Source organism: Lycium barbarum, chromosome 7 (genome assembly GCF_019175385.1).
Source record: "Lycium barbarum isolate Lr01 chromosome 7, ASM1917538v2, whole genome shotgun sequence".
In the NCBI taxonomy this organism is placed as follows: Eukaryota; Viridiplantae; Streptophyta; class Magnoliopsida; order Solanales; family Solanaceae; genus Lycium; species Lycium barbarum.
This window is the reverse complement of record NC_083343.1, coordinates 18771087-18784924: the sequence shown is the minus strand read 5'-3', so window position 1 is coordinate 18784924 and position 13838 is coordinate 18771087. Positions and strand designations below refer to the sequence as shown.

Here is a 13838-nt window from a genome sequence, read left to right as displayed (position 1 = left end):
GGCGTCTGTTTATTTGTTTTAGAATCAGCACTTTCATCAGCACCTTCTCGGATTGTTTGTTCCTCTGTCTCGGTTGTACCTGGCTGCGGCTCAGGTGTCGGAAAGTCCCTCAAATCGACTATTTCCGATTCCTTGTCCTGACATTCTGAATTTTTTTGCAACTTGTCTTTGTACAGTACCTCTTCGTTGAAGACAACATTCCTGCTTCGGATGATCTTCCGATTTTGTTCATCCCAAAATCGGTAACCAAGCTCGGTGTCACCATAGCCAATAAAGTAACACTTTTTTGATTTTGGATCAAGCTTGCTTCTAGCCGTATCATCATTATGAACATATGATAAGCAGCCGAACACTTTCAGAAATGAAAGATTTACCTTCTTGCCACTCCAGACTTCTTCTGGAATTCTGAAATCCAAGGGAACTGACGGTCCTCGGTTAATTAAGAAGGCCGCGGTATTGACTGCATCTGCCCAGAATGTCTTGGGCAGTCCAGAGTGTATTCTCATACTCCGAGCATGCTCGTTCAACGTTCGGTTCATTCTTTCGGCTATTCTATTTTGTTGCGGCATTCCAGGAATAGTCTTCATCATCTTGATTCCATTATCGGCACAGTACCGTTTGAAATCACCATCTGTGTATTCTCCGCAGTTGTCGGACCTCAAACACTTCAACTTGAGGTTTGTTTCATTCTCGACCATGGCTTTCCATCTTTTGAATACACTAAACACATCGAATTTATTTTTCATAAAATAAACCCATACCTTCCTGGTTGAATCATCAATGAAGGTCACGTAGTAGTGTGATCCTCCAAGAGAGGGGACAGTGGTAGGTCCCCACACGTCTGTGTGCACCAATTCCAGCTTCTCGACCTTCAACTCCCTGCCTGCATTTGAGAAGCTTACTCGCTTTTGTTTTCCGAGAATGCAACTCTCACACGTATGAAGGTCCACCGTCTTCAGCTCCGGAATTAAGCCATTTGTCACCAACAACTTCATCCCCTTCTGGCTGATATGCCCCAGCCGACAATGCCACAAATCTGTCTTCTTTGTGTTGTCAACCACAACAACAGTATCACGACAACTAGTCGTCATGTAGAGAGTGCCAATCTTCTTTCCTCGGACAACTACCATAGCACCTTTCGCCACCTTCCAAGACCCATTACCAAAGTTGAGATCATATCCCTCATCATCAAGCTGACCTACTGAGATCAGGTTTCGCATCAGCTTTGGAACATGTCTAACTTTTGTAATCTTCCACGAGGATCCATTTGACATCTTCAAATTAATGTCTCCCGTGCCAACAACGTCTAGCGGCTCTCCATCGGCTAAATAAACTTTGCCGAGATTCCCAGCCACGTAGTTTGTCATTATATCATGATGTGGGGTGGTATGAAAGGACGCTCCTGAGTCAAGCACCCAAGAGTCTATCGGGCTGTCAACCGATAGCAACAACGCATCACCAATGTCTTCCATAGCAGCGTTGATTCCAGCCCCCTTGTTGTCCTCCTTCTTTGGCGCCCTGCAGTTCTTCTTGAAGTGACCTGGTTTTCCACAGTTCCAACACTCAAGTGTTCGTCCTGGTCTGGATTGACCCCTGCCATTCCTTGATTTCGATCTGCCCCTATTTCGGTTGTAGTTTCTGTCATATTTTCTGCTTCTGTTTTCAACATTAAAAGCAGAACTTGTCGATGCCTCTCCAGAATCTGTCCTGCGCACCTCCTCAGCAAGGATACGATCCCTAACATCGTTGAACTTTAGTTTGTCACTATCGACAGAATTACTAACCGCTGCTCTCATTAGCTCCCAGCTATTTGGTAGGGATGCCAACAAAATTAGAGCTTGCACTTCATCATCGAAGTCAATTTTTACCGATGACAATTGATTTACAATGGTATTGAATTCATTTACGTGTGCAGCAACATGAGCATTTTCCATCATCTTTAGATGAAATAGTTTCTTCATGAGAAATACCTTATTATTTGCCGAAGGTTTCTCATACATGTCAGACAATACCTTCATCATATCTGCGGTGGTCTTCTCCGTTGTGAGCAACGTTCTTTGACAGCGTCAGCCGAATGACTCCCAGAACTTGTCTGTCGAGGAGATCCCAATCTGCTTGCTTCATCTCCTCTGGTTTCGGACTCAGAGGTTCATGAAGCTTTCTGCCATATAAATAATCTTCAATTTGCATTCTCCAGAACGCAAAATCTGTACCATCGAATTTACCGATGCCGTGCGTCGTACCATCTTCGCCTCCCATCGTTTCAAAAAATCACAACACAACCTGTTGCTCTGATACCAGTTGTTAGGATTTGAATCCCAAATCCGACCTTTGTAAGCAGGTTCCCAGGAAAGATTGGAGGGTCACAGCTGGACCACTTAAATACCAACCTCCTTAGACAGAACCTACTTACGCCGTGATGTTAGCGAAAAATAAATAAATAACACACAGAGATTTATAGTGGTTCACCCTCAATGTGAGAGCTACGTCCACGTTGCTGCTGCAGATCTTATTAAAGAAGAAATATTACAAGTGTTTACAACACTCAATCTCACAACCCCAATCCCAATTTCACTCAAGAATTTTTTTACTAAAAATTCTCTCAAAAGCCTTCTCTTACTTAGGCCTTTCACTAAGAGTATTTCTCTTAGATTTTTCTCTCTTTGGGATGTGTTGTCTTCTTCAATTTTTGGTGGTATTTCCAAATGAAGCTTAGAGCTCTATTTATAACCTTCAAATAATGCGTGAACAGTAACATGCGTGAACAGTAAACCGCGTTTTTATACGCGTGAACAGTAAACCGCGTATTTATACGCGTGAACAGTACTCAACACAGTGCACTGGGGTTTGTCTAGGGACTGGTAAACACATAAGTTCACTGCAAATGGTAACACTTTAATGTGAAACAAAAATCCCAGTGAGTCTCTCTAGTCACAATATACAGAAGTATAAAGTTAGAGACTTATCTGCATCCATTGTTTATATCAAGTCAATAAATATATGTCATGTGTTTGTACATAGACTTTAGCATTTAATAATGGTTAATTAGCATGCATTTTCATCTCATTAACTCACTTAATTATAGGGAATTCACATGGTTTGGAATTTGGGGATAAGGATATCAAGTTCCCATTATTCCACCGACGTGGGACTCCATCATTTTTTTTCACCTTACTAACTAAAATCATAATCCAATACCAACGAAATTTAAAATACGTCAAGAAATTCGAAAACAACAAGAATATATAGGAACTTAGCTTATCTTAATGCTAATAAAAATTAAAAAAAATCATAAACCTTAAAAATAATGTGTCAAGCTAAGAGACTAGAATAACCAAATTTTGACGGTTAAAGACAACCAAAAGACTCTAAAGACAATCAAAAAGACTCTAAAACTTAGATGAAGGATAAAAGTGCTTTGTACAATTATTATGTGACCAAAATCAGGCACCTTAATGATCAAAATTTCATGCAAAATGGAGCTTTCACACCAGCTAGAGCAAGAACAGATGCTGGAACTCCCCATAAGGATTCACCACATATGAGACCAGAAGCCCATGCAGGTCCAAAATCTTTTGCTTTCTGCTTGTTCACCATTTGCCAAATGAACAGGATCAATGACCCTAGACACATGTCAATTGCAAAGTATCCTCCAAGGTAAAATGGTATGGCCATATACATTGGACTTGGAACGAATCGATAGATTCCATACTTGGTCTCGAATTTCTTCAGCAGCTGAGTGAGTAGGTTGATTAGAATAGCAGCGAGAAAGAACCAAATGGAGAGCTTGAGGCAATCTTGGGGAGACTTCCAAAACCTTCCACGCCAAGTAGGGCGATTCCACGATACATGAGAGCATATGGTGCAGGGTATGAGCCTTCTGGATCACCCAAACTATAGGCACTATGGAAAATCCAGAAGACTAGAGGGGTTATGACACAGCCCGTGGCAGTTCCAATGAGTTGGCTAAAGAACATGGAACGCGACGATGTAAGGGTTAAGTAACCAGTCCTGAAATCTCCCATCAAGCCAGAAGCTGTGTCTAGTATGCTCATCGTCAAACCACATGAAGCAAGACCAGCAATTACTCCACCATTCTCCAAACCAACCCAATAACTAAAGGTAAGGATTACAATTTTTCCGTAATTTGAGGCCAGGGACCAATCAGTGAGGCCGGGTCCATAAGAATTACAGAAGGCCAAAATGGGAGCAATCAAATAGGCAACCAAGACATGATACCATTTCAGCGTGTGGAAGATAATGGGTACCACAATGACAGATATGACTGCAATACCAAGATAGCCCCCAAGGGCTACCCAGTTGGGGATCTGGTCTTTCAAGAAGTAGTCGTTTCGTATCTTTGTATCATCGTCTTCTAAGGACTCTTCACCTGAATCTGATTTCTTCTTTGTGAAACTTAAGACTGTCACGACCAACGCTAAGTGGACTCTTTTTTTTTATCCGGAGGGAGTATTAATTAGGAGAGTATTTGATTAACTTTACCCTTTTTTATGTCTAAGCTATAATCTCTTCCCATTAAATATTTATTCTGTTTGATTGTCATCTCTATTAATCATAAAATTCTAAGAATAAAATGGGGAAAAATAATTAATTATGCATTGAATTTAAAGCGACAAATAATTTGAGGTAATTGTTTCTAGTGACCTGACAAATAATTTGAAACGTACGGAGTAGTTTTCCCCCATTTTATTATTTGTATTAAGTACATCATTTTAGAGGGACTTACATCATTGATGGAATTGACATAGATAGATAGTAAATATTATTAAATTTAGCTATACATAGATTGAAGGCTGTATTTGCTAATGTTAAATTTTATTTCTATTTTATGTTTTTAATCACATTATTCAATAGAATTTGAATCGAGAGAATTAAATTTATTGTACCAAACTTATTTGATTTGGTGGTCACGTATTTACTTATATACTAGAAATCTTTGTGTTGAAGACAAACACACTTATACTCATCAAATTCTGGATCCGTCTATTATTGTTCGGGTGTTCTTTTTTAATCTTTAAGAAATAAATTAGATCAGCAGCTATATATAAAGATTAAATTCTTTTACTATGAAAAATTAGTTGTAATTATCTTCTTAATGATTTAATAGCCTAAATATCATTTTTACACCAGCTGTATAAAATTATAAAAATTCTTTTTTATACCAAATCCGAACGTCCCAGTTAATTTCGTGCTCTTTCCACTAAAGGGCAAAAGAAAAAGGAAAAACACCAAAAGGATTTAATTACACAGAGAGCATAAACAGATTCGATCTACCGGCGATTGCAAAAAGGACCAAAAGTGATCGTTTGTTTGAAGTTATGGGTGGGGAATCCAATTACTCGATTCATCAAAGCGCGTACATAAAGTTAATCCTTCATGCTCTTAAACACAAGACTTCCTCAGTCAACGGTGTTCTTCTTGGCCGTAACTCCGTTAACGGCGATAACGTGGAAATTGTTGAATCCGTTCCGTTATTCCATTCTCAGATTGGTCTCTTACCTCCACTCGAAATTTCACTTATTATGGTCAGTTCTTCCGTTTTCTTCTTCTAGCAACTCACATCTACTATTTAAAAGTTAATGCTCACTGGACTTGCAACCTGTTTATTTATGTGTGGCACTGGTTTTGAATTTAGTAGTGATTGAAGTAATTTTTACAGCTTGTTTGGTTGTATTGTATTTTTATCTTAAATATAATATTTTGATTACTCTCTCTGTCCCAATTTATGCGATACAGTTCGGATATCGAGAGTCAAACAAAAATTTTTTGACCACGATTTATTTGTATTCCCTTTAAATGCTTATACTAGTAAACTGTTTTTTAAAAGACTTAAATATTGTGTATCCGAATTTAGGGTCAAAATAAAGAAGTTTGACTCTCAAAATCAGAATTGCATCACATAAATTGGGACCAAGAGAGTATTTTAAGCACATGTATAAAAGTTTTAATCCAACTCCAAACGTTTGGATATCTCTATAATTTAGATTGTATGTGACATAGCTTGTTTGGATGATTGTTACCTATTGTATTTCAAGCAATTGATTTTATCCCAAACTAAAAAATAAGGATTGGTATTTTCTTGTAAATATCTCTACAATAATTTCTAATGTCACTTACGATAGCCAATTGATTGTCTTTTAAATGATCTACTCCGTCTTACTTTCATTTTTGGTCTGCCCCAAAAGAGTGTCTCTTTCTATATTTAGTAGGTTTTTTAATTACAAAATTGTACATAGCAAGTTTAAGACCACATGATTCAAAAAAATCTTTTTATTTCTTAAATTCTGTGCCAAGTCAAACTAAAACACTAAAAGTGTGACGGAGGGAGTAATAGCGTAAAATTTACTTTATACCAGCTTTATAAAAATTATAAATTCTTTTACTATGTAAACTTAGTTGTAATTATCTTCTTAATGATTTAATAACCTAAAAATTATCTTAAAGTCAAATACTATTTCTGTGGGACATTGGGAGTGAATTTAGTAGTAAATGAGTAATTTTTAAATGTTAGCGTGACCTCTAATCTTTGTGATAGCGAATTTGAACTTAGTATTAATAAATCCAAAATTCGAGTTTAAAGTTTGTAAGAAAATATTTATACAAAATCAGGTCACTGGTAATTAGCTGTAAATCTTCGTGATAAACATTACTCCCTCCGTCTCAATTTGTTTGTTTGGTTTTGACCTGACGCGGAGTTTAAGAAAGTAAAGAAGACATTTAAATCTTGTGGTCGTTAACTAAAGATACAATGCCCTTTAATCTTGTGGTTAACATGCTTTGCAGAAAGTTGGAATTAAGGAGTTGCCAAAAAAGGAAAAAAGTTTTTTTTTTAAACGGACTAAAGGGAAAGTAAGACAAACAAATTGTAACAGATAGAGTAGTAAATGAGTAATTTGTAAAGGTCGGCGTGGCCACTAATCCTTGTGATAATGAAATTGAACTTGGTTAAAATTAATCCAATAGGAGTTTACTTTCTATGCGGTGTAAATTTATTTACACAATCAGGACATTTATGAGGTAATTACATGTAAATCTCTATGATAAGCATTAATTGCTATCCGGGTAAAAGTTGTAGTTAACTATAGCAAGATAAACTACATTGATATTTCCGTGTGGCATTGGGTTTGAATTTAGTACTAAATGAGTAATTTGTAAATGTCGGCGTGGCCACTAATCTCTGTGATAATGAAATTGAACCTAGTTTGAATTGGTCCAATAGGAGTTTAATTTCTATGTGGTATAAATTTATTTGCACAGTGAGGTCATATATGAGGTGAGGGTCTATCGGAAACAACCTCTCTACCTCCCAAGGTAGGGGTAAGATCTGCGTACACACTAACCTCCCCAGACCCCACTTGTGGGATTACACGGGGTATATTATTGTTGTTGTAGTGAGGTCATTTATGAGGTAATTACAAGGAAATATCTATGATAAGAATTAATTGCTAACCGGGTGAAAGTTGTAGTCTATGTTATTCGGACTCTTCACTTTCGGTGCCGCACCCGTGTCGACACGACATGGGTGTGGGATTGGGTGTTGGATCCGTACCGAATCTGGCCAGCTGATTTTGGATACTTTGACCAAAATTGACATAGAAATTCTGAACAGATTCAATGATTTCTTTAATCAAAACTAAAGCTAAGGTGAAATTGAAGAAAATGGAATACCTTGTATATAAAAAATTTCTATGTCACTTTGTTTCCTTTTATCTCCTTAATGGATTCTCCTCTCGATCAATATTTTTTCCTCAAGTTTTCCACATAATATTCCATAATTCAGGTTTTATAACTCTATTTTTAGATATTTGAATTTTTTTAGCCGAATCCCCGCACCCGTATCCATAACTGGATCCGTATCCCCGAATCTTAAAATTTAGATCATGAAGGATCCGACATCTAGATCCGCACCCGTGTCGGACACCCGCACCCGAGTCCGAGTAACTTAGGTTGTAGTTAACTATAGCAGGATAAGCTACACTACACTGATAGTGTGAAAAATCTCCAAAGTCTGTACATTGTTGGACTATATATTACGTAAATCCAATAATTTAGATGTGGTCAGTGTCCACAATTTCTGTATGATGATTGATTGAACTGAATATAAATGAAATGGTTTTTTGGAGACTTTTCTATTAAGGGTGTGTTTGGTATGAGGAAAATGTTTTGCAAGAAACTTTCTAGAGTTTGGTAAGTAAGCAAAGAGATATTATCCCAAGAGCATTTATATGTAATCTAGCAAAACACTATGGGGTGAGATGAGGTGCGGAGTGGGGGTTCAGGGGTAGTGCGGGGTGGGATGGTCAAGGGGTGGGGGTTGGGAACGTCGGGCAGGTGGGGAGGAGACAAAAACTTGAATGTCACTTATGGAGCTTGTTTTTCTAGAGAAAATGTTTCTTCGAAATAATTTGACCAACCAAACAAGGAAAAATTGAAAAACATTTCTGGTTTAAATATGGATACTTGTAATTTTAGTTATTTGGACACCATGCCTTCTGTTTCTTATTTTAGCTATTTGGACACCATGGCTTCTGCTTATAATTTTAGTTATTTGGAAGTCTCATCTTGTTTGAATGTTGATTTGGATAGATTGAGGAGTACTATGCTGATAAAGGTTTGAGTATCGTGGGTTATTTTCACGCAAATGAAAGATTTGATGATTTCGAGGTTGGGAATGTGGCCAAGAATATTGCAGATCATATCTACAAATATTTCCCTCAAGCTGCTTTACTTCTGGTACCTTTTTGCTTCACTCAGCATAGTTCTAATTCAAAAGTACCGATCTTTAAACTGTAAGTTAACAAAGTGCTTGAGCTTAATGCATCTTGTATTTTGCAGTTGGATAACCAGAAGCTTGAAGCTTTACTGAAAGAGGGGAAAGACAGGAGTCCTGTAATGCAGGTATTTATATTCCATTTTAAGGAGCTATTGCCTTTTGAAACCTTAATTAAGTGTATTCTCATATTTGTACCCCGTCCTGTTAATTATTGATGTCAAATTATATTTACCTTTCTAAAAAAAGTAACTGACCCTGCTAATGCAGGATGTTTTGTGCACCGGGCTGCCCCCCCCCTCCTTTTTTTTTTTTTTCCTCTTAAAAAAGTAACTGACATCAAATGTCGTACTCATTCACACAATTAAATTTGAAGTTTTGGGGCACTTAGCTTTAACAAATTTTTTACCAACTCTTAATCGTTCCAACTACTTGACCAGCTCTCTATCTTTTTCTTAATTCTTCCTTGAGAATAACTCTAGCTGCGTTATGGTTTATCATCTACAACAACTGGGTTCTCGAGAAATCTGTCCCACTCTTGCCTTGTGATGCAGATAGTTGAGTAATGGGGTTGAGTTTTGTCTCTCTTTTTTTTTCCTCCCTATCTAAATGCGGATGGTTTTCATGTACTAGAGAACTTTGCGGTGTCGTTTGACTAATAGAAAACTCTGTCCTATTGTTTTTAATTATGTGAGTCAACGAATCAAGTTCACATCTAAGACTATTTGTGTGCAATAATGTTTATTGTTCTATTTTTGCTGGGTGAATGAATTAAAATCCTCCCTTCATATTCTATCTGAGGCGTTTGATTTAGCCAGTCAAACACGAAGGAAAGGCAGTTGCTTTTCTTCTCTTCTACGTTCAGCATTCTTCTCTCTATCATTGTCTCGCATAATGCCTTAGTGTCACATATGGTGCTTCTGCAACTAGCCCACATGCATAATGTCTCCACCGTTTCTATTTGTCATACACTGTAAATCCTGTAAAAATCTTTTGATCGGTCTCACTACTATAGACTTGTATTCGCACTATTGGAAAAATCAGATTCAAAGGCACCATAACAGGATACTCTATTCAAAATAAATCGATGCCTGCTGCCATCATTTTCATCTTTATTTGTTGTCTAGGAATGAGTCAATCTTCCACTTTAGTATCTTATTGAACAAAAAGGTAATATTGTTCCTCCATTGATCAAGAATTTATATGTTTGTTCTCTCATTATGCAAGTGGTACATAAGTTGCTCGGACTCGGGTGCGGGTATCCGATACGGGTATGGATTTGAGTGTCGGATTCGGCAAAATCTAAATTTTAAGATTCAGGGGTGTGGATCCGGGTGCGGGGATTCGGCTAAGAAAATTTAAAATTATAAAAAGTAAAGCTATAAATGTTGAATTCTTGGTTTCTCTGAAACACGAAGCAGCAAAAATGAGACAAAGGTACTATAGTATTGAAGGTGTGTCATTTCCCTTATCTTAAATCTGTTTTATCTTTAATTTTGAGAAATCAAAATCTCAATTTTCCCCCAAATTTGTTGATTGACTCTGGTCAAAGTATCCGAGCTTGGTTGACCATAACCCAGACGTATCCCCCTCCAGCTCCCGACCCTTGTTGAGATGGGGTCGGCACGAAAAACGGAGAGTCCGCGCAACTTAGGTACCACTACCACCTTTGAATTTTGTAAGGTCTGTGTCAGAGAGCTTTCTATTTCGAGAAGTCCTATTAGAGCAGCTAATTGCCTGAAGTACTTAATATTGGTTAACATGTTAAATTGTTGAGATTGTTTTGAGCTTGACATGTTGATGTTTGGTCTGAAAAAAAAAGAAGTCAAGATTTTTTAACCTTTAGTGGCAGTATTGAGATCCTTTTAAGTAGATATGATCTTTTATGTGCATCGCTCTTTCCATCACATGCTAAAATTGAGTTGGAGTTAAACCCTATTTTTTAAGATCTTGAATGTTCTATGATTGAGATGCTTGATACAAAAAATATATTCAAATATAGTAATACTAAATGATGCAAAAATAGTACAACATCCGGGCTCTTGCACAATTAATTAACCATCTTCAATTCGTCAACTCTGTTTTGCCTTCTCAAAGCCAAAACGTTGGCACATGACATATCATGGAGGAGGAAAATTAAATATTTTATATAGGTGGAACATGGAGAGTTTGGATAGGTTAAATCTTCACATTACATCTGTTGTTGGATGGTGCTTGCTTCAAATACATAAGTGGTCCCTTAAAGTTTGTCGAATAATTTCATTTTGACACTTCAAGTAGGACTAGTACCTATTAAGCACTTATACCATTCAAGATCTGTGCTTATTAGACACTTTCCGCTGATATGGCACAATGCGTGTTCTACACTGATTATGAGCGTGTGAATGAGGTCTTTTTTTAAAAAAACTCCAAAGTTCTTCCTCAATCTCCCTCCTGCCACCACCTCTAGAGAGCAAAACTCAATTGCTTAGGTGAGTATTGTTACTTTATCACAAGAATATTTTGTTTTTTCTAACTACTTATTTGTCATAGTGAATTAAAAAAAATTGACCAAAGAAGAAATGCTCTTAAAAGAACATCTCCGGTGGCCAAGGATTTGGGTAAAGGGATTTATTAATGATATTCCAAAGAAATAGAAGTGAAAGCCGATGATCTGATATATAAATTTCAATTTGGGTAGAGATGATCACAGAAGTGGCTGGAAAATGACAGCTGACAGGCACTTTGTCTGTGGTATGGCTGCTAGAAATAATGCCATGTAGACAGAAGCTTGGACCAAGGGACTTCCTTTCTCTCTTTGTATTCTTTATGCTTTTCAATTTGTAGCAGCAAATCTTGGAAGCTAGGAGTCAGATGATCATTTACTTGCCAGGTTACCAGAGATAGTCTCGGTTTTCTTGGTGGAGTTGGGGGAAAAGGCATGGGACAGTGGCTCATGGGGGCAAGAGAAAGACACAGGGAGAGGGGGGTGTGTGTAAAAGAAAGGCTTTCTTATTTTTTATAGTTTTGCACCTGTCACATATCGATTCGTTTATTTTGCCATGTAATAGGCGTTTGACATCACAAGCTAAGCCTTTTTAGCGGATTAAAAATAATTGTCTGATAGGTACAGATTTTGAATGGTATAAGTGCTTAATAGGTACTAGTCTTATGTGAGGTGTCAAAATGAAATTATCCAACTAGTTTAGGGGGCCACTTGTGTATTTTGCCTAAAAAGAATTAGAACCCCACTATGGCAACTTCAAGAGAAAAAATAATATCAGAACCCAATTTCAAATATGAAGTGGACCTTATTTGTTCTGTTGTAATATGGATGAAGATGAATCACCATGCTTAGCTTGCATTGGAGGAAAAAGTTGCTTTAACCCATTCAGATGAGATCAAGTCTTCAGGTGGTTTCATTCATCTGCCTGTGTAAAACAGAGAATTGTCTGGATGAGTAGCTTCTGGCTTCCTATGAAAGAGTTTTAATAATCTTTAGGACTGCTGCCTGAATATTTTGAACTTCAGATTTATTTTTGATAATCGTGGTGCCCAGGCTAGCTTGCATCCACCTCAACCATTTGGTTACCTGCTACTTGCCACTAACATAGGTACCGGATAACTCTGTCCACCAAGGCTTAGATGGGAAGAAATCACCTAGTTTTGTGTGCCTCCACCTGGATTTGAACTTGTGACCTCATGGCTCTCAATCTATGTCATTTGGCCACTGAACCCTTGGGTGCTGTTAACTTCATATTCATTTTGGTGTAGTTTTGGAATTCCTGATGAGATAAATTAAGCGTTGCCCGAAAATTGTATTGTTTATCGTAATCTAAATCAAATTCTCTATGCATTTTCTTTACTAAATTTTCTAGTGGTATTAGATGTGAATATTTGGAAATTCGTCAGATAACAATTTGCGATACTTTTTTTTTGAATAAGAAAAATAAAATAAAAATTAGTATGGGTCCCTGCATTTGTAATTGTGTTACGTATGGCAATACAAGCTAATTCAGATGCCAAATTTCTGCTCGACTTTAAAGCTCGCTATCGACACTCATTTATGTCTTTGTTCTTACTAGTCTTGCTTGTATAAGACTATGATTTTTATAGTTCTGTTCTGAAAGAAGTTATTCATGTCGTCATAGTAGTTTCCTTTACTTTTTGTCTTGTGCTTTTTGTTCAGCTTTACACTAAGGAATTATCTAGGAGCTGGAAACTAGCAGGAGCAGATGCAAGCGGCCCTCTGAAAATCAAAGAGCCATCTGCAAATATTGTCCTTCTAGATTTTATCTCATCCGGGAAATGGAAAGACATCATAGATTTCAATGACCACCTGGATGACATTAGCAAGTAAGATCGACATACTGTAATCTGCTTGAACTCTGCTTACATGCACATTGTTCTCTATAAGTTACTTATGTATTCTGCTTGAAACATTTTGGTAGGGACTGGCTGAATCCAGAGCTCTTCAAGTGAAGTTTCTATAATAAGACGGCAGTCGTCCCGTCTTTACCATGTGATATTTGGTGTTTATTCCTCCAGTGTAGTTGCTGAGTTTTTGAAGAGAAGAAACTAATGGCTCTGATGCTGACTGATGATGATTACCAATTTCTATAGGTCAAACATTATTTGTGAGCAAGACAACTCAATTTTGTGTTGAATGGAAACATAAGTTATTTTTGGAACCTTAGTCATGTAGTTTGCCTATTTCATGGATTGTTTCTAGTTTATGCAATTACTTCTCAAATTTGATGACTTGTTCTCTCATTGCATGAAAAGACACATCTGGTATCACAATTTTGTATGATCATATAAGGCCATTGTGAAAAAGGAATACCAGAAACGTAGAAGAGGAATATAGACACTTTGTTGGAAGCTTTCCCAGGATAGCAACTTACCCTCATTTGTGGCGAAGTGTTTCTTATGATCCCAACTTATTGTGACTGAGGTGTAAAGATGAGACTATTTTTAGCCAATATGCCGATCCCAACTTATTTGTGACTGAGGTGTAGTTGTATTTTTGGCCAATATCATCAACCCATTTTTCATTTTGTCAAATTCA

The 13838-nt window shown here is 37.2% G+C and overlaps 1 protein-coding gene and 1 pseudogene across 1 annotated transcript; one reads left to right on the top strand and one right to left on the bottom strand.

Annotated features, from left to right (window-relative positions):
• Positions 1 to 3387: 3387 nt before the first annotated feature.
• On the bottom strand, positions 3388 to 4767 carry LOC132601353 (probable metal-nicotianamine transporter YSL7; annotated as a pseudogene).
• Positions 4768 to 5183: 416 nt separating this feature from the next.
• Positions 5184 to 13534, top strand: LOC132603260 (ER membrane protein complex subunit 8/9 homolog). The gene is made up of 5 exons (XM_060316238.1): positions 5184 to 5546; positions 8608 to 8754; positions 8857 to 8919; positions 12960 to 13126; positions 13222 to 13534. Exons 1-5 carry the CDS (start codon positions 5340 to 5342, stop codon positions 13250 to 13252), a joined length of 615 nt encoding a protein of 204 aa, XP_060172221.1. The 5' UTR covers positions 5184 to 5339; the 3' UTR covers positions 13253 to 13534.
• Positions 13535 to 13838: the final 304 nt, after the last annotated feature.

What these genes read in the sequence shown, in the direction of transcription:
- LOC132603260 (XM_060316238.1), top strand. Translation starts at nt 5,340, where the DNA reads ATGGGTGGGGAATCCAATTACTCGATTCATCAAAGCGCGTACATAAAG. An exon ending in CTCAAGCTGCTTTACTTCTG is followed by an intron (nt 8,755 to 8,856) that starts GTACCTTTTTGC and finishes TGTATTTTGCAG; the next exon opens with TTGGATAACCAGAAGCTTGA. An exon ending in CACCTGGATGACATTAGCAA is followed by an intron (nt 13,127 to 13,221) that starts GTAAGATCGACA and finishes ACATTTTGGTAG; the next exon opens with GGACTGGCTGAATCCAGAGC.